General features: G+C 40.2%; 1 protein-coding gene across 1 annotated transcript in view; it reads left to right on the forward strand.

Moving 5' to 3' along the window:
• Nucleotides 1–24055, forward strand: part of LOC132819159 (dihydropyrimidine dehydrogenase [NADP(+)]-like) — a 744611-nt gene that overhangs the window by 634298 nt on the left and 86258 nt on the right. The window contains exon 20 of the mRNA XM_060830572.1: nucleotides 7784–7963. Within this exon, the coding sequence (XP_060686555.1) occupies nucleotides 7784–7963 (180 nt within the window). The remainder of the gene's footprint in view (nucleotides 1–7783; nucleotides 7964–24055) is intronic.

Genomic DNA, 24055 nt, shown 5'->3' on the forward strand with positions numbered 1-24055 from the left:
ATTTTTGAACTATTTTATGGATTACCAGGATTTTACTACAATCCAAAGATGTGTAGGCAGATTAGGTGAATTGGCCATGCTCAATTGCCCAGTGTTAGGTGCATTAGTCAGGGGTAAATATAGGGTCAAGGGATGGGTCTGGGTGGGTTACTGTTTGGAGGGTCGGTGTGGACTTGTTGGGCCGAAGGACCTGTTTCCATACTGCAGGGAATCCAATCTAATCTAATCCACTCGGGGTAATTAGGGGTGAGCAATTCATGCTTACATTGCTAGCAATGACAATATCTCTTTGAAGAATAAATGAAAAAAAAAGGCAAATACAGAATTTTTCAATGGAACTGAAGGACAATGAAATGCCCGATGAAGAGCTGCACCTATGGCCAGGTGGTAGGCTGCTGCTTAACAACCATTCTTCTGAGATTGATCTCACTGTTTCCGACTGTTCAGAAATCAGTTCACTTCCCATAGACTTCACTTGTCTTAAATGGGTCTTTCTTGCTGTCAGCCTTCACTGCAGCTTATGCAGCTGTACCTTGAGCTGGGAGGAGGAACAAAAGGAGCAAACAGCAACAAAGTTTGGAGCAGCAGAAAGAACACCACCAGTGGGAGCAAGTGCCACCTCTTCAGTCACATGCCATTTCACAAATTCCAGAGAAGATGGACACACATCAAAGAATAACAAGAGCAACATGAGTGACCTTGAAGCGAAATTGCCCCATCGGGGAGTGGGGAAGAGGTGGGGGCATCCAGTATTCAATTAATAATCTGCAAGTACCGTACATATCAGGAGTAATGGCTGTGACCAGGAATGAGAAATCTGCTTGAGACAACATGCATTAACTGCAGCGAGTCACAACAAGGATATTTAATAATTTCAAAATGAACCTTGCAAAGGTTCTCAGCAGCCCCACCACTTGAGAAAATCAGCCTTACGCTTTGAGATATCATGACTGTGATTCCTCACTGTTTGTGTCTGCATGTTAATTGTTTTTTTGATTCAGGTTACTCGTCCAGACTTTAAATAATTTTACCCATGCAATTGGCAACTCCCTGTTATTATTGTTGTACACAGAATTTTGCTTTTGTAAAGTTGTGCTGGTATTTAAAGGTATTTACAACTATGTAACAGAGAGCTCCACTTTCCTAAAAGCATTTCAGTCACATTATTTGTTGATAGATATAAGATCATAAGACATCAGAGCAGGAATAGGCGATTTAGACTATTGCATTCGACCCATTCAGTGCACCTCCATTCATTAAGATCATGGCTGACCTGGCTTTAAGTTCGCTTGTATGGCCCCCTACACCAAACCCTAACCCCTAGCTCAAACCTAAGACTTAAATATCAGTCTAACTCAGTCTTGAATTTATTCAATGATGTTTAAAATTAGCCTCTGTGTTGTTGATACACTCATCTGGTATTTTCAGAGACATTACTAGTGATAGTAATCTTTTATTGCAGATTTTACTTGATGAATTGAATTTAACATCCCCAGGAGTAGTGGGATTTGAATTCATCTCTACTGGCTATTAGTCAGGGCTCCAGATTACTGGTCCAGTAACGTAACAATGTTAGCATGCCCCTCAACCAATATGTTGGCACAAATCTTATCTTCAGAGTCAATAAAATGCATTATGTTTAGGTTTGTACATTTGATGCTACAAGATTTTCCAGAAATATAAGACACTGTGGGCAGAATCTTATGGGGGTCTGAATGATGTGGGTTATGGTAGGAAAAGTGGTAAAATCATGTGAGAAGTCTAGCAAGGCTAATCTTGACTTGGGAGCAATTCAATTAATCTTTTCACTAAGTTCTGGGCATTCAGGCAAGACAAGGAGCAGCGTGTTACCTTCCAATGGGATTTATTGCTTGTTAATGACCTTGATAACTGAAGATCTCACTTCATTAATATATAGTTTCCTATTAGCTCAGTTGGCAGGTGGCTTGTTTACAATACAGTGATACCAACAGCATGGGTTCAATTCCTGCATTGGCTGAGGTTACCATAAGGACTCTCCTTCGCATCCACTCCCCTCACCTAAGGAGGGGTGACAGTCAAATTAAGCCATCACCAGACATCACTGTCTACTGAAAGAGCAGTCCAATGTTGGCTTTTCCATAACCTATCTTAACAGAAGCCTCGGGCAAACTGAATGCTAAACATTCTCATCATGGAAGTCAAAGCAGGTACCTGACAGCTTCAATTCTCCATTGGTTGCAAAGAGCCTTCATGTTCCTCACCATATAACCCCATCATGGGGCATGATCCATTGGCACCAAACTCAGAAACAATTTCCTTGTTTTCTAAGTACTGTCTTCAGAAAGCTGCACCGAAACTAGGTTTCAGAAGTAAATAACGGTTAAAAAGAATGCAATCAAAACCATATTGGCTAATGATGTTTGATTTAAATTTGAGTTAAAATCTAGTTGTGATCATAGACATCAGAAACAGTTACACAGCTCAAAACAGCATGTGACAACCACTTCCAATTTAGTAGCTTGCATGTAAATCAAGTTACATCAAATATTTATATGTATAACCTGCAAAACCTTTGTCATTCACAACATATCATCTGGTTTTCATCTTTTCTTGCCTCATCTAACAGATTCACAAGGGTTCAGGAATTGGGAGTGAATGTTTTGCTATACACAAGTTATTGCAATTCTATTAGGATGACTGGATGCTCCTAGCTCCCCCGCGCCTTTACTGACATATGCTGTATTTTGTCTTGTGGAGAGTGCAGGCAATTTATTTAAGAGCACTGCCCCTTTCACTTTACTCTTCTCCATCAAGCACATGGGATAAATGAAATTGTAAAAGCTTATGTGCAAACTTTCATTGTTTGCATAACATATCCATTTTTCCTCGTGACATTATAAAGAAAGGAAGTTGATAGGAAATAAACGGTATTTAATGTGCAATAATTGACTGACTGTTTGCAATTAGTTATTTCAAAGTTGCTCAAAAATACTAATCCCATCTGTGAAATTTTGACATTAAATTTTATTGATTCGTACTGGAATGAGATGCATTAACTTAAAATAGTTGACCATTGGATTCTACAAATCATATTATAGGGTACAAAATCTCAACTTGCTTCATTTATGATTAAACAGTTGAGCTTAAGTGAGTAAATGTTGAGCATGATAATTTTTGTTAACCAAATGTTTTTAACTTGCAATACCATCTAAACTAGAAAGACACTCTTTCATCCTAGTCTGAGGATGAATAATGCACAATAAGGTTGCTGTCTCATTAAAAAGAGATGACTGGTGGTGGTTTAAACAGAGGTCACCGTGCCACAGGTGAGGGGAGAGGTTGAGAAAGAGAGACCTTCCTGGGAGCCTCAGCTGGTGCAGACATCAAATCCATGCTGTTGGCCTAACTCTGAGTTACAAGCCACCTGTCGGGCCAATTGAGCTAAGCGACCAGATAACACAGTGCATCTATTTAAACCCTGAGTTATTTGGACATAGGAGACAAAGATCTACTTCACGTTCTGTGTTGTTCAACTGGCAATGCAGACAAGGCATATTAAGTGCAGCGAGTGCCATTGCCTCAATCATGGGCAAGGCTCAAAAAGCCCCAAGCTTCATGCTCATGAGACAGAAACACCATTAGCAGTTGACCAGTGCTGTAGCTCTGTTTTGGAATGGAGGGTTAAAAGGAGATATGGGAACATAAGATCTTAAAAATATGAACTTGAAGTGTAAATTAGATATTGTCATGTAGTGGTATTGACACTGTATTAGTAATCCAAAGCCTTCTGGCTAATAGGAGACATGAGGTCAAATTCTGCTGTTGCAGGTAGTGGAAGTTGAATTCAATAAAAAATCTTGGACTAAAAGCTTGTCGACCTGACCACATAAAAACCCATCGAGCTCACTAATGTCCTTTAGAGAAGAAAATCTTCCATCTTTCTCTGGTCTGGGCTGGTCTACATGTGACTTCATCAATGTGGTTGACTTTGAAATGGCTTAGTAAGCCACTTGAGAAAGGAATGAAACCACTGGCATCAACCAAGACACTGAAAATGACAATGGCAAACACAGCTCTATCAATCCTGCAAAATTGGGAGGGTTCTGCCATCTTCACATTGAATATACCTCCGTTGTGTTGTTTGGCATTACCACCATGCTAAGTGGGATAGACTTCAAGGAGGTCTAGCAAATCAAGACCCATAAGGTGCTGCTGCCCACCAGCAACAACAGAATTGTATTTAATCACAACTGAATCCATTTTGGCCACCTCCTGTTGGTTCCAGCATCACAATGACATCATCATCATCAAATCTCCAATTATCAACATCCTGGAGGTTACCATTGACCAGAATCAGAACTGGACATGTAGATACTGTGGCCACAAAAACAGATAAAAGACCATGAATTTTACTGTAAATAACTCGTCGGCTGACTCCCCAAAGCCTGTCAACTATCTACAAATGCGCAGGTCAAGAGTGTGATGTAGTACTCTCCACTTGACTGGATAAGTGCAGCCCCAACAGCATTCAAGAAGCTTGACACCATCCAGGAGAAAAAAGATTGCTTGATTGGCTCACCATCCACCACCTTCAATATTAATTCCCATTACTTCCAATGCACAGTGACAGCATCTCCAAGATACACGACACTAATTTACCAAGGCTCCTCTGATAGCACCTTCCAAACCCATGACGTCTTCTATCTAGAAATAGAAGGACTGTAGATACATGGGGACACTATCACCTATAGGTTCTCCTGCAGGACACACACCATCCTGCCTTGGAACTTTATTGCTCTTCCTTCACCATCACTGGGTAAAAGTCCTGGAACTCCCTTACTAACAGAATTATGGGGTCTGTCCACCCCAAGAACTGCAATGGTTCAAGAAGGCAGAAGCTAGCTGGGCATGAGTCCTGATATCTTCGGAAAATTAAGCCTAAAAAAGTCTGAATTTACAGACCATTCTAAATTTTAGTGATAGAGTTGGCAGGTCAATTGCTGATGACACTTGATACGCACAAATATAAGGTAATGAGACTAAGAAAGGGAAGTAAACAACAAAAGAAATTGCTTTAGGATGCAAGTCAGTACACACTAGGGATCAGGTTTTTAGTACATATTTCAAAATAATCAACTCTGTTGTGTTAAAGAGCATTAAGAAACGTTAACCAGATCTGAATCACTGGTCACTAAATTATCCAAGTATTGGAGGCAATGCAGCAAAGAGCAATTAAAACAAATTGCTTAATGCATCTAAGTGATGAGGAGGGTTTGAAAAGCTTTGAGTTTTGGAGACAAGAAGCCTCATGGGAGAGAAAGTTCAAATAATGAGGGTTTTAAAAGAATAGAAAACACAAAAAGCAGACAAATCAACCAAGCCAATTATCCCCCATTGGTCGACTCTGGATAATTAACCCAGTGGTAGAAGTAGTTGTCAACAGCACTATCGAGTGTCACCAATCCAACAATTAGCTGAGGCTCAGTTGTTTTCTGCCAGGGTGCTTTGGTCCTGGATTCATTATGGTATTTGTCCAAACAAAGACAAAGGAGCTGAACTCAAATGCTGAAGGTGAGTGACTTCTCTTGACGTAAAATTAGCATTTGACTGACTGAGGAGTATGGTGGGATACTTTCCACTTGACTGATTGAGTGCATCTGTAACAACATTGAAACGTTCTGCACTATCCAGGACAAAGGAGACTGCTTGAGTGACATCTCTTCCATCACCTTCAATATTGACTCTTTTCACCAACAATGCAAACAACAACAGCATTGTAAACCTTCTCAGATGCACTATTGCAACTCAACAAGGATCCTTCAATCCTTCTCAAATCCAGAAACTCTACCACTGAGAAGGACAAGGGCAGAAGACACATTCGCTTCCTCACAGCATTGTGGATATCCCTGCTCAACATGGGCTGTAGCAGTTTAAGAAGGCAGCTCATCACAATATTCTAAAGATTACTTAGAGATACACAATGCTTGTTGGCTTATCCAGAAAAGTGTCACGTAAAATAATTTTGAAAAGGACAAGTTGAATTCCAATAATTTGCACAAAATTGACCCAACTTCTAAAAGAAAGAGGTTTTGAAGAAGTAACAAAAGGATTGATGAGGGCAGAGCAGTGGGCGTGATCTATTTGGACTTCAGTAAGGTGTTTGACAAGGATCCCCATGAGAGACTGGTTAGCAAGGTTAGATCTTATGGAATACAGGGAGAACTATATGGATACAGAACTGCCTCAAAGGTAGAACACAGAAAGTGGTGGTGGAGGGTTGTTTTTCAGATTGGAGACCTGTGACCACTGGAGTGCTACAAGGATTGGTGCTGGGTCCACTACTTTTTCTCATTTATATAAATGATTTGAATGTGAGCATAAGGGGTGTAGTTAGTAAGTTTGTAGATGACGCCAAAATTGGAGGTGTAGTGGACAGCGAAGAAGGTTACCTCAGATTACAATGAGATCTTGATCAGATGGGACAATGGGCTGAAAAGTGGCAAATGGAGTTTAATTTAGATAAGTGCGAGGTGCTGCATTTGGGAAAGCAAATCTTAGCAGGATTTATACACTTAGTGGTAAGGTCCTAGGGAGTTTTGCTGAACAAAGAGACCTTGCAGTGCAGGTTCATAGCTCTTTGAAAGTGGAGTCACAGGTAGATAGGATAATGAAGAAGGCGTTTGGTATGCTTTCCTTTATTGGTCAGAGTGTTGAGTACAGGAGTTGGGAGGTAATGTTGCAGCTATACAGGACATTGGTTAGGCCACTGTTGGAATATTGCATCTAATTCTGGTCTCATTCCTATCAGAAAGATGTTGTGAAAATTGAAAGGGTTCAGAAAAGATTTCCAAGGTGTTGCCAGGGTTGGAAGATTTGAACTATAGGGAGATGCTGAACTGGCTGGGGCTGTTTTCCCTGGAGCGCCAGAGACTTAGGGATAACCTTATCGAGGTTTATAAAATCATGAGGGGCATGGATAGGATAAATAGACAAAGTCTGTCCTCTGGGGTAAGGCAGTCCGGAATGAGAGGGCATAGGTTTAGGGTGAGAGGGGAAAGATATAAAAGAGACCTAAGCAACTTTTTCACAGAGGGTGGTGCGTGTGTGGAATGGGCTGCCAGAGGAAGTGGTGGAGGCTAGTACAATTGCAACATTTAAAAGGCATCTGGATGGGTATATGAATAGAAAGGGTTTGCAGGGATATGGGCCGGGTAGGGCAGAGATATCTGGTTGGCATGGACGAGTTGGACCTAAAGGTCTGTTTCTGTGCTGTATGACACTGTGACTCTCAAAGTACATTAGCTCGATATACATTGAGATTTAACTAGTTTTGCACCAATACCAGTGAGTATGTGAAATGAAATTTCTGGTTGTTTATTGGAGGCAGATAATGTGGAAATAATAAGGAAGAATGGGTGAAAGGATATACAATTAAGAATCATTAGTCTTTTTTTTTGCTTGGATCAAATGAACTTGGGAGCCTTTTCCAGACCTGAAACTTCCTGATATTTTTGACTTCCTAGTTTATTCAATGTAATTGTATAAGTGGTTGTGATGCATTTAAAGCAAGTCAGAGTAATATTTCTTAAAGTTACATTATGAATAGCTGAGAATGCAACAGAGGCAATAATTGGATTTAATGGACACTTAAATAAATCCAGGATAGTCTTAGACAGAAGCAACAATTTTGTTCATCATTCCATATCCTCAGTAACAAACAATTTCTCCCAACAGCTAACATTATGATGTAGTGCCTGTGAAAGTAATGATGTACACATTAAAATATACTGTACACTTACAGGTATGCAGTGCTGTTCAGAATCAGGACTTCACATTAATTGATGACTATTGCACGGGATTGAAGGCACTCTTGTATTTAAAAAGCATTGAGGAGCTGCAAAATTGGGAAGGACAGAGCCCGCCAACAAGACCTCACCAGAAAGGAAAACCTGTACCTAACATTGCTGGTATAATTGGACAGGTATGATCTTTATCTATCCTTTCTTGTTCCGTCTTTCTCTTTATCTCTTCTCCACCTCTGGTAAATTTCTGAGTATTAGAAATGAACCAAATGTTTATACGTAGATCTGTGGTGGACTTGGAAGATATGGCAGAAGACACCAGGTTATAGTCCAACAGGTTTAATTGGAAGCACTAGCTTTCGGAGCAACACTCCTTCTCATCACCTAATGATCTGAAAGCTAGAGCTTCCAATTAAACCTGTTGGACTATAACCTGGTGTTGTGCGATTTGTAACTTTGTACACCCCAGTCCAACACCGGCCCCATCTGCAAATCATGGCAGAAGACAACATCATTATTACAGTAAATAAGGTGCTATGCACAATCTAGCTCACCACGAGTTCATTTCCAGATTATCTGTGTTAATTGTAATTATATAGAGCTTAATAAGAATGATCACCTTTTTATTGTACTGTATTTATTCATATATATGCATTTTTAAACATAACACAATTAAAATTTCAAACTTCGTGTTAAAATTATTTTAGATATGTCGACTAATTTTAATAATTGTGAAAAATATGACATACCAACTCAAGCATTGAAATTCCACTGATGCTATTTTTGTCACACGGTTAATTTTTTGAATAACTTAACCAAATGAAGTGAAAAGAAATCTTCCTAACTGCAGTACTCATATTGAATTCATTGCTGTTCAACCAGGCAAATATTAAATAGAGCCTCACCAACAGATGGAACTAACTAAGTAACACCAAAACTTGTCACTGTGATGGTAGCATATAAAACCTTAACATATGGCAATCCCATCCATTTTAAGTAAACATATGTGTGCCTCGGTTAAAATATTGTAAAAGAAATTGCACATGAGTACAATAAGAGTTTGTCTTGCTAAAGTTTTCCAAGCATGGTTTTATGATCTTCAAAGTTTAAGATGTTATCAGCAGAAAGAGCAAACTTTGGGCAACTTAGAAATGTAACCGATTCCAAACAATATACTAAAAGTGTCGAGAGTGTGGTGCTGGAAAAGCACAGTAGATCAGACAGCATCCAAGGAGCAGGAGAATCGACATTTCGGGCATAAGCTCTTCATCAGGTATGAAGCTTGTGGGCCAGGGGAGCTGACAAATAAATGGGAGGGGGTGGAGTAATGGAGAACATAGCTAAGAATGTGATAGGTAGATGAAGGTATGGATGAAAGCGATAGGTTAGAGAGGAGAGTGGAGTGGATAGGTAGGGAGGAAAACAGACAAATCATGACGGAGGTGCCGAGTTGGAGGCTTGGCACTGGGATAAGGTGGGGGGAGGAGAAATGAGGAGACTGGTGAAATCCACATTGATCCCGTGTGACGCAGAGTCCCAAGGCGGAAGATGAGGCGTTATCCCTCCAGGAGTCGGGTGTTTAGGGTTTGGCGATGGGACGGCCCACTGTAACTTAAGTCCACCACCAGAATAAGAAACCACATTCAAGGTTTATATCAAAAGTATTCGTGACTTTCTGAATGCAGTCTTGGTTGACTCCATTGGGACCAGACTAACTACATTAAGAGTCTCACTTTTATATTCCTCACTGAGGCACTTTAGAACACTGGCTGTTAAACACCAGAAGTTAAATATTAGATTAGATTAGATTCCCTACAGTGTGGAAACAGGTGCTTCGGCCCAACCAGTCCACACCGACCCTCTGAAGAGTAACCCCACCCAGAACCATTTCCCTCTGACTAATGCACCTAACACTATGGCAACTTAGCATGGCCAATTCACCTGACCTGCACATCTTTGGATTGTGGGAGGAAACCGGAGTACCCGAAGGAAACACACGCAGACACGGGGAGAATGTGCAACCTCCACACAGTCGCCCAAGGCTGGAATCAAATCTGGGATCCTGGTGCTGTGAGGCAGCAGTCTAACCACTGAACCATTGTGCCACCCCATTAGTTTGACAGAATCCAGGTACATGTTTTTTGTAGTCAGAGTTTTTTTCTCAGTTCTTACACTGTCAGGTCAACCGCCATTGATTACTTGTTCCCTATATGTACACATCTAGTCAAGTTCTCATCCAATTAGATATTTTTAAACCAACCTGTGTAAATATGTTATGACATGCGCAAATAGGTGGAACTTGACTCGATGCCTTCTAGCTCAGAGATCAGGTCACTACCACTGTACTAAAGGAGCCCTTACTCAGACAATTACATTCAGTTGACATATAACTATCAGCAGTTCTCTTGTTACACTTGGCCTCAGGCATCCTTGCCAGACCCTACTGGATAATAACATGGGCATACTGCCAACTTTAGCAGATATAGAATTAGTCATTCAATTTCAAACCAAGCTTTCATGGATAGAGTCAAACTCTTCATGTTCTTGCTGTCAGCGATACATTCTGTCCATTAAAAATAATTACTCTCTATTTAACTTGCATCTTTAACATAGGCAAGGATACCACGAAAATAGGGGGAGTTTACAGAGGTGACCAAGTAGACAGGGATTATAAAAGTAAGGACTGCATTGTTATTACTACAAACTATTATTGAAGTTCAATCATTGCATTGAAGAGGGAAATGGTTAAACATTTCAAGATAATCACAACAGAAAAAGATTGAACAGACATGTATAATGTTAAAGTGTGTCTTTGTGATGTTGATAGAACTGTTATCTATTTCTTATTGCCCTGAGAAGATTTGAGTTAACCATAAAGTGTGGAGCTGATGTCATTTGGAGGCCAGACTATCTGGTACCAATGCAGAAATGTACCAGATTTATTAAATTTATTTTCAGTGCTTGCTATGTTGAGATTGAAATTAATGACCTTTGGTTTGTTAGTCCACTGCCATAAACTACCATAGTCTCAGCAGCAGTAAGGAGCTGGTCAAAATTACCTCAAGCTATGCTGAAATTTCTATGACTCTACAGAAAGATCCTTCAAACTGATTTAAGATGACTGGTTATCGTAAAATATATTTCTGGGCTAAGAATATTATTTTGTCTTTACGGGGAGCTGGAATTCCTTCATTCAATGCTTTCATTTTCCTGATGGGTTGAATAAAAATGTCCTCAAAAGGTCTATAATTTGATAATTATAATTCAGTCTCAATGGCTTTTAGTATAGCCTCGACCACAGCACCATCTTCAAATTTCTAGTTGCCTCATTGGCAGTCTGTAACCCAAAATTATACCATTTTAATGATGCACAAGGTGTGAATGTAGTTGAGTTACCAAGCCACAAATAGCTTGCCATTTAATCCTCAGTAATTTTGTCAACCCAATTTTTTAATCTTTATCTCTTATGGTGTAGCAATCATGACATGACTCTACATTCCTGATGAAGGGCTTTTGCCGGAAACATAGATTTTCCTGCTCCTCGGATGCTGCCTGACCTGCTGTGCCTTTCCAGCACCACTCTGATCTAAACTCTCGTTTCCAGCATCTGCAGTCCTCACTTTTGCCTACATGATTCTAGTCAGCCAGAAATAATTATACCGTTTTGAATATCTAAGCTTATTTTTAATTTGCAGATAAATAATTCATAAATGGTAAGATATAATTTAATAGTAAGATCTGGTAATTTCAAAACCACTTTCTTGCCTTTTCCACATAAACCTTGATTCCCTGCTGAATAAAAATCGATCTGTCTCAGCCTTGAATAGTATGACCATTGGTTGACTAATTTAAAACTACTATGATGTCAGAAATTTACCGTTGGTTATAACATCAATAAAAAGGATGACTGTCTCAGGAATGGAAAGTTTGCCTATCTACAGAAAGAAAATTAAAATTGAATTATTTAGTAAGGTCCTAGGGAGTGTTGCTGAACTGAAAGACCTTGGAGTGCAGGTTCATAGCTCCTTGAAAGTAGAGTCGCTGAAAGATAAGATACTGAAGAAGGCATGTGGTATACTTTCCTTTATTAGTCAGAGCATTGAGTTCAGGAGAATGAAGGTTATGTGGCGACTGTACAGGACATTGGTTAGGCCACGTTTGGAATATTGAGTGCAATTCTGGTCTCCTTCCTATTGGATATATGTTGTGAAACTTGAAAGGGTTCAGAAAAGATTTACAAGGGTGTTGCCAGGGTTGAAGGATTTGAGCTATAGGGAGAAGCTGAATAGGCAGGGGCTGTTTTTCCTAGAGCGTCGGAGGCTGAGGGATGACCTGAAAGAAGTTTATAAGATCATGAGGGGCATGGATAGGATAAACAGACAAGGTCTTTCCCCTGGGGTGGTGGAGTTCAGAACTAGAGGGCATAGGTTTAGGATGAGAGGGGAAAGATATAAAAGAGACCTAAGGGGCAACTTTTTCACACAGAGAATAGTGCGTGGATGGAATGAGCTGCCAGAGGGAGTGGTGGAGGATGGTACAATTACAGCATTTAAAAGGCAGTTGGACGGATATATGAATAGGAAAGGTTTAGAGGGACATGGGCCGGGTGCTGGCAAATGGAACTAGATTGGGTTGGGATATCTGGTCAGTGTGGACAAGTTGGATGGAAGGGTCTGTTTCTGTGCTGTACATCTCTATGACTCTATGACCCTCTTTCTCCAATCAGTGCCTATTTTTATATTCAGCATCCAAACAGTATGAGTTTGAATATGTAATCGTCACCCTGTCTTGTCTAATTCTTCCAGAAATTGTTTTTGAGTAGTTCACTGATATTACTCCAGAGATTTGTTTGCAATTAATGTTCCAGAATGATTCTTCTGGCATTTGCCTGAAACATCATTCCTGTCTGTTTCAACAAGAGGTTTCAGCCAAAATCACAGATGAGAGAAAGATAAAGCATTCTGTTCACAAACAGCCAGGGACACACAATGAATTTTCTGTGAAAAGCTTGAACTAAATCAGTACATTCCTATTGCAGCTAATAAGGAATATCTTAAAGATAATTAGTGGGTAATTGGTGTAAATCAACAACATTCTTTTAAAATGTTGTTGAATGTCATTCACAAAATAAACCAAGCTAATTTTGTGATACATGAATTCAGGAACTTGACTTATAAGTGTCAACTTGAAACTTTAAATCAGGACATGCACAAATATTGCCCCTAATCTGTAAAGGTTACAACATAGAGTTCAGCGTTATTGTGAAATACAACAGGAAATAGCTGGAAATACTTAGCAGGTCTACTAGTATTGGTGAAGAGAGAAACAGAGTAAACAAAATGTGACGTCTTCAGATGAACCCCTTCAGCTCTACAACCACTGTCCAGTCTCTGCATTCCTTCAATTCTGACTGGGGTGCACTTATTTCCCTCAGTGCTGTATTAGTGGCTATGTCTTCAGTTGTCCAGGCCCTTAGCTGCGGATTCTATCTCTAAACCTCCTTGGCTGTCTATCTCTCTACCCCATTAATCCCCATCTCATAATCCCTGCAGTTTTTCAATAGAAATTTGTCTCTAATACCATTCCAATGATGCTTTATGATGTTGTTTTACATCAAAAAGAACTTTCATAATTTTTTTTCGATTGGATCACTAACACATGTATTTGTTTCTATGTTTTAAGGCATTGCATGCATGAATGTATATATCATACATAGATGTAGATATTATACAGTTAAACTGCATAGTCCTTGTGGGAAGAATGAATTTATATATCTAGGTTTCTTGACAACAACCTGGTATTCTTAGCTTGAACTGTACAAGTACGACAGCAAGTGGAACACAAAGGAGAGTAATGAGCATAGCAGAAAAAAACCTTTGAATGATGCAGTTGAGAATAATATTAGCTATCAGTGTTCATTCATACAAAGGGCAATTATAATACATTCAGTTAGCCTTTGGACATTCTCACAAGATTTCTACAAGGAAAATATTTTGCATTCAAATAAGCTACGTATCAGGTTATAAAAAATGCTGCATTGCTGTCTGAACGCAAACAGTATTTTTTCATCAGTGCATATTTACCACTTTACAGAAGACATAGATTGAAAATCAAACATCTCAACTGCTTCAAAAAAATGCACTGTTGGTTACCTACTAGAAATCTACACACAATAGAGATGGTACATTAGCTGAAGACAGAAAAATGCTTTGTTTCTAATCTTCTAATCAATTCCTTTCTCTATCAAAATCCATTTAATGAAATGTTAACAGTGAGTGCCTTGTGCAAAAGCAACTTGTTTAACCATTGCACTTATTTCCTATGCGACCTTTTTCACTTCTTAGAGATGTGCTATAGCCCAAGGAACAGCAATCTGGGCTCTTACAAATGAACCTCATCTCAATGTTTGAAAGGCAGCAGTTTCTGGATCAACACATTTTCAAGACTGAGATGTATAGTTTTCTTTTACAGAATATGAAGGGATATGAAGTCAAGACAGGTAAAGAGGGGAAGAAAGCCACAAATCAGTGACAAACTAACTGAATGATAGAACATGCCTTAGAGACTGAATAGGGCATGCCTTTTCCTACATATTGGGTTCGGGATGCACCCCAGTAGGTTTTAGTGAGCTAGGTGAAGCACGGATGCTTATTCTCATTCCTCTGCTACCTGTTGTGCTCTGGCTTGAGGCTTGTGATTACTTATCTTTCAGAATTACAGTTTATTTCAGGAGCTACATTATGCTAATGCATTCTGGGACATCTTGTAGAAAATCTCAAGCATAATAGCTTAAGCATGCCACATAGTTGCTCCAAATTCATTCCTTCCTGACCAAACATTAACACAGAACCACCACTTAAACAGTTTATCTGGTCATTAATAATAAAACAGAAAATCCGGGAATTACTGAACATGCCTGTCAGTTCTGTAAAGAGAAAATCTATGTTAACATTTGAGGAAAATTAATTCTGTTTTTCTCTTCATGGATGCTGCCAGACCTGTTGAGTATTGACAACAATTTCTGTTTTTATATTGGATATCTAGCTACTGCAGTACTTTGCTTTTGTTATTCGATCACAAAGAGTAAAACAAAAGCAAAAGCCTTATTTTTTATAATAATAAATCCCAATCCTGTACATGGGTGTGCGTGTGTGTAAGAACAGTGTTTTAAAATTACAACAGTGTCTAAACCTAAAAAAAAGGTCTATGCAAGTCTGGACTTTGGCCTAAGCCCAAAATCCTCAGGATCCCTGTGTCACATTTTAAGGTTTTTCCAGATTTTTGACTTAGACCTGAATATTAAAGTTCCTTTTTGCTTGGTTTTCTCACAAAACCCAACAAAAAACATTTTCATTTCAGACCATAATGATTCTCAGGCAGGGGTTGCAATACAGCAATGACCTGGAAATGTGGTCAGTGGTAAACAAGGCAAGGAAATGAAAATTAAGCAAGAATTATAAACTATGACTTGTTTTGTTTTAATGCACCTTACACTTCCTAGTTTTGTAGTCAGGCAATTTTTGTTATATTTGTTTATGAGATGTGAGTGTTGCTGGCTCAGCCGGTATTTATTGCCCACCCCCAATTGCCCAGAGATCAGTTAAGCATCATCCACACTGTTGTGGGTCTGGACTCCCATGTTGCCCAGAATAGGATAGTAGCTTTTACTTCCTTAAAGGACATTAGTGAACCAGATTAGCTTTTACAATAATCAACTGTGGTTATATGTTTAATATTAGGCTAGCCTTTTATTAAATGCAATTGTAATTAACTGCAAGATCCCAGAGCAAAAGGCTGCATAGGTGGCTAAATAGATGCATGTTTTTATTTTCTTATCCACTATTTGCTGTGATAGTTAGATACAACAAGTACTTTGGCTTCGACTTTACAGGAGTACTGGCATATTCAGCATTTGCTGTTATTGCAACTCTGTAGCTGGCAGCAAGTTTTAGAGTCCAAGCAGCATAGTTCTAGGGAAACCCAGAAAGTGCAGGTAATGATTCTATACCTTTCCAAAGAGTGCACTACTGAGTATGCAGTTAATAATTATTGTTGTTTGGTGGTACAGAACTTGACGATTGTTAAAAAAAAGATATATTTTGTTCACACTTTTTCTTTTGAGCATATTTTCCATTCCTATAGGACCGTATAGGACTTGCATATTGATGGCATTGCAGTGTCCATTTGCTCATTTGGCATTATTAGCCTTTTCAACCAATTACCATGCAAAAAAAAACTATCAACATCTGTGCTGCAACACTATCTCATGGTGATCTAGACGTGCCATCATTGTGGGAATCAGTATTTATTGAAATTATTAACTGAGCAATTCACACCATTGTGTTCATTTCAATTACACCATGTGTGCCTGAATACATGGTTCTGCACTGGGAGTCCCATGAGGTCCAGCTTTCAAATCGTTTAGTTATAATATTGGAATTATATAGCACAGAAACAGACCCCTCAGTCCAATTGTCAGGCATTCTAAACTGATCTAGTCCCATTTGCCAGCATTTGACCCATATCCCTGTAAACCCTTCCCATTCATGTACCCAGCCAGATGCATTTTTTAATGTTGCAATTGTACCCACCTTCACCACCTCCCCAGGCATACACACACCACCGGCTGCATAAAAATGTTGCCCCTCAGCTCCCTTTGAAATCTTTCCCCTCTCACCTTAAATATTCTTGTTGGATTCCATGAGAAACATGTCTTCAGTGGAACTACACCTAACCTCATGCCCCTTTGCAGATACCCAATATGCAGAATGATGCATTTGCTGTATTTGCACAGAGACATTTCCTTACATATTTTCATGAGCTCTATCCTGCATTCAAGTTCCCATTCATGTAGTCAATGAGCTCCTGTCCCTTTCTGTCCAAATTGGAAAATTGAGCAGGGGATCCTCTCCAATAAACCTAATTCTCTGATCAGTGTACACATTGGGATTCCTTCAGTTCATGCGCTGTAAGATTGGCCTTATCAGCAGCCCGAAGAGAGCCAAAGCCATTTGTTTATGGTGCAAACTTGATGCTGAAATAGGGCACAGAAAAGCCAACCTGGATAATGGTTACACTAATCAGATTTTTACTAACTCTTCATCAGGGTATCGATTCTCCTGCACCTGACCTGCTGTGGTTTTCCAGCTATACACTCTCGACTCTGATCTCTAGCATCTGCAGTCCTCACTTTCTCCCTTTACGACCTCTGTATTGTGCAAAGACATGGAAAGTCATAAAGTCATCACTTCTGACCTTGAAAATAGTTCAGTCTTCCTCGGAAAGAGGGTATGGTTTGTCAAATGTTTGAGCAATAGGTGAAACTAGATGTTTCATGCTGATACAATGCATTAGAAACACAAGTAATATTGATAACAGAACATAGAATTTGTCAACATAACTGATTTTCCTCTGGCGCAGGAAGCATTAGACTGGACACATGTTTCATTGAGAGTGCCATACAACAAGGTTGGAGATTTTTTCAACAAGTCCACACCAGATACCCTGGAAGTTGCCACAATGCCCATATCCTTAAGAACTCTTAAGTTGCAGCTTTCTTTCAACCACTAGATAGCTTACAAGGATGGTAAATGGATCTTAATTGCTACCTTTTGCAAAGATGGCTGATGACTCTCTTACACAACCCCATGATTAAAATCGAGCATAGAAACAATGCAGCCTGTTCTTCCACTAAAACCATCAGGGAGCAGAAAATTACCCTCGTGAAGACTTGGATTGGTCTGGGAATGGTACTGCAAGTACATTCCATCCTAGCACACTGTGCACTGCACACTGGAATTGGCAAAGTGGGTATGCAATGGACTGCGAGGAGCTAGGAAAGTGGCAGCCGTGTTCTGAGAAAGAAGGTGAGGACATTGAGCAGCAGGGACATGTCTTCAGTTCGAGAGAGCAGGGCAGCATTAAGCGTAACGAAGCAGACTAGAACTTAATTGACCTCGTTCCAATGGATGTTAGCTGTGTGCAATGATCATTCATTAACTGTAAATTTGTTATTGCTCAAAAAGTAATTGGCCCCTGTATGGCCCTAAAAGCAAGTATTTTGGGTTTTTTGTTCACTTTTTCTCTTGTGTCATAAAATTTAACATTTTCAATTGATTGAAGTCTTTCTAACTTGTGATGCTCCCACATTGAACAACAACAAGTTAAGCAACTCTGGGCGTTATGGAAGGCGTAGCACTTCCTTAGATCCTGTCCTAGCATGGTATGGCATTAACATCAAATAGCCTATGGAGCTTGATTCTTTTAGTTGCATTTACAAAGACGGATGATCTGACAGGTAATGATGTAAAAACAATACATTTACAGGATGAGATTCCATTTTTTCTGAAGGGTCACCTGTACCCTCTCTGATTTCTCAGAAGCTCTTTTTTTTTCTTTCCCTCCCATTCCAAATACAGTGAAGGGTTAATCATGGTTGCTAGCAATTGACCTCATGCATAGCTGGGATCTAAATATGGCGACGTGGTGTGGAATGTCCTGGCAGTGGCGAGTGCTTCTGCTGCTGGTGAACACAAGCACCTCACTGAAGATGTTAGCTGAGCAGTCAGGAGTTGTATGAGATTGCAAGAGTTCATGAAACAAAACTCTCCACGAAACTACCCAAAATTGACACTTGGCTGATTTTCAATAATTACATGCCACTGCAATTGAACAACAATTGCTAGGTAATACTGAGTGTGGGGAGAATGATGCTGACAACTCATGTAGAACTGTCAGTCTGGCTCACACTGTGGTAGACATGCATGTACCAAAGTCCTGTTCTTTAGAGTTAGTGTACACACACTGCTTCTGTTTCCACTCTGCAAAATAGATGACAGCTATTCGCTGGTTCATTTTTCACAGCAATGCCGTGACCAATCAGAGTCAAGCCTGCCTGTTCTTAAATTTAAATAAAGCACGGCTATTAACTGTTGAACAGTACTGAGGGCTGCAGTGTCCATGACAACACCTGACAGAGTTCACTTTCCATAAGATCATAAGACCATAAGACATAGGAGTTGAAGTAAGGCTATTTGGCCCATCGAGTCCACTCTGCCATTTAATCATGGCTGTTGGACATTTCAACTCCACTTACCCGCACACTCCCCATAGCCCTTAATTCCTTGCGCGATCAAGAATTTTATCCATCTTTGCCTTGAAGACATTTAATGTCCCAGCCTCCACTGTGCTCCACGGCAATGATTTATACAGGCCTACTACTCTCTGGCTGAAGAAATGTCTCTTCATTCCCGTTAAAAATTGACCCCCTGTAATTCTAAGGCTGTGCCCATGGGTCCTAGTCTCCCCGCCTGATGGATTCCACCCTTTCTACGCCATGTATTATCTTGTAAGTTTCTATTAGATCTCCGCCCAACCTTCTAAACTCTAATGAATACAATCCCAGTATCCTCAGCCATGTATCGTATGTTAGGCATAACATTCCAGGGATCATCTGTGTGAATCTCCGCTGGACACGCTCCCATGCTAGTATGTCCTTCCTGAGGTGTGAGGTCCAAAATTGGATACAGTATTCTAAATGGGGCCTAACTAGATCTTTATAAAGTCTCAGAAGCACATCGCTGCTTTTATATTTCAACCACCTTGAGATAAATGACAACATTACATTTGCTTTCTTAACCACGGACTCAACCTTCAAGTCAACCTTTAGAGAATCCTGCACTCCCAGATCCCTTTGTACTTTGGCTTTATGAATGTTCTCGCTATTTAGAAAATAGTCCATGCCCGTATCCTTTTTTCCGAAGTGCAAGACCTCACATTTGTTCATGTTGAATTTCATCAGCCATTTCCTGGACCACTCTTCTACAGCCTCCCATCTCATCAGTACTGCCTGCTTGTCTATCTAACTTTGTATCATCAGCGAACTTCGCCAGAATGCTCCCAGTGCCTTCATCCAGATCATTAATATAAAGTGAACAGATGCAGCCCCAACACTGGACCCTGCAGGATACCACTTTGTCAACGGCTGCCATTCCGAAAAAGAACCCTTTATCCCAACTTTCTGCCTTCTGTCAGACAGCCAATCCTCAATTCATGCCAGTAGCTCACCTCTAACACCATTGGCCCTCACCTTACTCAGCATCCTCCCATGAGGCTGCTTATCAAAGCCTAGATAGATAACATTCACTGGGTTTCCCTGGTCTAACCTACTTGTTACCTCTTCAAAGAATTCTAACAGGTTTGTCAGGCACAACCTCTCATCACTAAATCCATACCAATTTGTTCTAATCTAACCCTGCACTTCCAAGAATTTAGAAATCTCATCCTTAATGATGGATTCTAGAATTTTACCTACAACTGATGTTAGGCTAATCGGCCTATAATTTTCCAACTTTTTCTTGATGCTGTCTTGAACAAGGGGGTTATGACAGCGATTTTCCAATCATCTGGGACTTTCCCTGACTCCAGTGATTTTTGAAAGATCACAACCAACGTGTCTGCTATTTCCTCAGCCACCTCCCTCAGAATTCTAGGATATAGCCCATCCCAGCCAGGAGATTTATCTATTTTTAGACCCATTAGCTTTTCTCGCACTTTCTTTTTTGTAATGGCTACCATACTCAACTCTGTCCCCTGACTCTACTTAATTGTTGGGATATTACTCATGTCTTCCATTGTGAAGACCGACACAAAGTACTTATTAAGTTCTTCAGCTATTTCCTTATCTCCCAGCACTAGCCTTCCTACATCAGTTTGGAGCTGCCCAATTTCTACTTTTGCCTCTCGTTTGTTTCTTATGTATTGAAAGAAACTTTTACTATCAGTTCTAATATTAACTTACCTTCATATTTCATCCTCTCCTTCCTTATTTCTCTCTTTGTTATCCTCTATTTTTGTCGTCTTCCCAATCTTCTGATTTCCCAATGTTCTTGAACACTTCATAGGCTCTCTCTTTTTCTTTGATACATTTCCTGACTTCCTTTGTCTAATTCTCCCCTCCAGATAATCTTTCTTTTCTTTGGGATGAACCTCTGTACAGTGTCCTCAAGTACACTTGAAACGCCTGCCATTGTTGCTCTACTGTCTTCCTCACTAGGCTCTACTTCCAGTCGATTTTCGTCAGTTCCTCTCTCATGCCCCTGCAACACTTTATTTAACTGTAACACCATTACGTGCAATTTTCCCTTCTCTCTTTCGAACTTCAGACTGAACTCTACCATATTATGATTGTTGCCTCCTAAGTGTTCCCTTGCTTTAAGACCTTTTATAAAGTCTGGCTCATTACACAGCACTAAGTCCGGAATAGCCTGCTCCCTTGTGGGCTCAAACACAAGCTGTTCCAAAAAGCCATCCTGTAAGCATTCCATGAATTCCCTTTCTTTGGGTCCACAGTGCAACATTATTCATCCAATCCATTTGCATATTAAAGTCCCCCATGATCACCGAGACCTTGCCTTTCTGACATTCCCTATCTGTTTCCTGGTATATCTTGCGTCCCTGGTCCTGACCACTGCTGGGAGGTCTGTACGTAACTCCCATTATGTTTTTTTGCCTTTGTGGTTGCTCAACTTCACCCACACATTCTCCACATCATCTGACCCTTTGTCATTCAGTGCCATAGATTTAATTTCATTCTTAACTAACAAGACAATCCCGCCCCCTCTGCCCACCTCCCTGTCTTTTCAATACGTTGTAAATCCTTGGATGCTTAACTGCCAGTCCTGAACCCCATGCAACCATGTCTCTGTGATGCTTACCACATCATAATCATTCACAATGATTTGTGCCATTAATTCATCTACTTTGTTGCAAATACTACGAGTATTCAGGTAAAGCGCCTTAATGCTAATTTTCTTATCCTCATGATTTCCAACATCTCTACTAATATGTCCTCCGTTATCCTTCTGTTTTGCTTCACTTCTAGCCTGCCTCGAACTTAAACCCTGCACAAATGCTAACCTGCTGCTTATGCTTCTACTTGACTCCATGCTCCCTGTTGCTTTCCCTTTTCCTTTCCCCCGACTCACAAGTTTAAGTTCTACTGACCACCCTATTTATCCTTCTCGTCAGAACACAGATTGGTTCAGGTGGAGACCATCCCATTGGTATAGATTGCCCCATAACCAAAACTGATGCCAATGTCCCATGAAATGGAATCCCGCTTTCCCACACCAATCTCTTAGTCACATGTTTATTTCCCTAATTTTCTTACCCCTATGCCAATTAGCACGTGGCTCAAGCAGTAATCCAGAGATTATGACCCTCGAGGATTTGTGGGCGGCACGGTGGCACAGTGGTTAGCACTGCTGCCTCACAGCGCCTGAGACCCGGGTTCAATTCCTGACTCAGGCGACTGACTGTGTGGAGTTTGCACGTTCTCCCCCTGTCTGCGTGGGTTTCCTCCGGATGTGCCAGTTTCCTCCCACAACACAAAGATGTGCGGGTCAGGTGAATTGGCCATGCTAAATTGCCCGTAGTGTTAGGTAAGGGGTAAATGTAGGGGTATGGGTGGGTTGCGCTTCGGCGGGTCAGTGTGGACTTGTTGGGCCGAAGGGCCTGTTTCCACACTGTAAGTAATCTAATCTAATCTATGTTCTTCAATTTCCTTCCTAGTGGTTGACAATCCCCAAACAGGTCATCCTTCCTTGCTTTGTCTATGTTGTTAGTGCTAACATGGACCACAACAACTGGATCTTCTCCCTTCCACTCCAATATCCAGGCACCGGGCAGGCAACACACCATGCGGGACCCCCGATCAGGCTCGCAAAGGATACTATCTGTCCCCATAATTATAGAATCCAACCAATCAACACTTTTCTCTCATGGTATAAAAGTTGGCTTTCTTCCTGTCATTCCACAGGTCCTATTTGGGAAATATCAGAAATTAGGAAACAAAATTAAAGGACAGGACGTCAATGTTATAATTTTATGGATTATTACCTGAGCCATATGAAAACTGGCGTAGAGGTTTGAAAATTGATGAAATAAGCATGTAGTTAAAGGAGTGGTGTGGGAAATAGGGGCTCCATTTCATATGGCACTGGTATCAGTATCGAGACAGGAAGGTACTGTACTGTTGGGATGTGCTCCACCTATGCTGGTCTAGGACCAATATTGAGCAGAAAGGCTAAATAGGGTGGTCACAAGGAATTTAAATTAGTAAATGGTTGCGGCGGTGGGGGGGGGGAATGGATTTAATACCGTTTCAGAATCAAGTAACAAGACAGAAAGTTAAACAAGAAGTCAGGAATGCTACTTCAGGTACAGGAGGTGATGGCAAAGCGCAAGAATGGTATTGTTTAAACGAGAAGAGAGAAATAATAAATTGGTGAATAAAGCATCAGACTAGAGTGTATGGCCTGAATAAGAGTTCTATGTATTAATGCATAGAATGTAAAGAATAAATGTAAGTGAGCTACAAGCACAAATTCAAATTGGATATTATGATATGGTAGCCATTCCAGAGACCTGGATGCAAATGGTCAGGATTGGGAACTATATATACCAGGTTATACGGTTTACAAGATGCATCGGGAAAATGGTAGAGAAGGTGGAGTAGCCTTTCTGATTAGGAACAAAATTACTTCAATGCTAAAGGAGGATATAGTGAGGGGTGCAGATCATGTGGGTGGAACTGAGGAACAGTAAAGGGATCTAAAACTGTAATAGGTGTTGTGTATAAAACACTTGGTAATAGCCTTGAAGTGTGAAATTGTATAAATTAAACAAATATGTCACAAAGCCAGCGTGGTATTAATGAGAGACTTTAATTTACACGTAGATTGGGAAAGGCAGACAAGCATCTGTCAGAAAGTTAGTGAATTTCTGGAGTGTGTCTGGGATAGTTTCCAACAGCAAAATGCCTGGATATAACAAGAGGACAGCAATATTGTATTTAGTAATGGGAAATGAGTTGGATCTAATTAGTAACCTAATTGTGCATGAACATTTATCAAATAGTGATCTTAACATGATTGAGTTCAATGTAGCGTTTGAAAGCAAGAAGAGTTTTAGATTTAAGTAAGGCAGACTTTAATGAAATGAGACAGAGGCATTTTAAACTAGGAAAATCTGCTAATGGGCGGAACAACTGAAGAAGAGTGGAGGAACATTTAACACAATACAAAACCAGTTTATACCCCTGAGAGGAAAAGCTCCACTTCACAGAATTAAAAACAGCCGCTAATAAGTAAAGAACGAAGGGCAGCAAAAAGCTAAAGGAAAGAGCTTACAAAAATGCATGAAACAGCATAGATCATGCTGAATGTGAACGACCAGGCAAGATACAAAGACTAGCAAGGGGCCACAAAGCT

This window comes from Hemiscyllium ocellatum, chromosome 9 (genome assembly GCF_020745735.1).
Source record: "Hemiscyllium ocellatum isolate sHemOce1 chromosome 9, sHemOce1.pat.X.cur, whole genome shotgun sequence".
In the NCBI taxonomy this organism is placed as follows: domain Eukaryota; kingdom Metazoa; phylum Chordata; class Chondrichthyes; order Orectolobiformes; family Hemiscylliidae; genus Hemiscyllium; species Hemiscyllium ocellatum.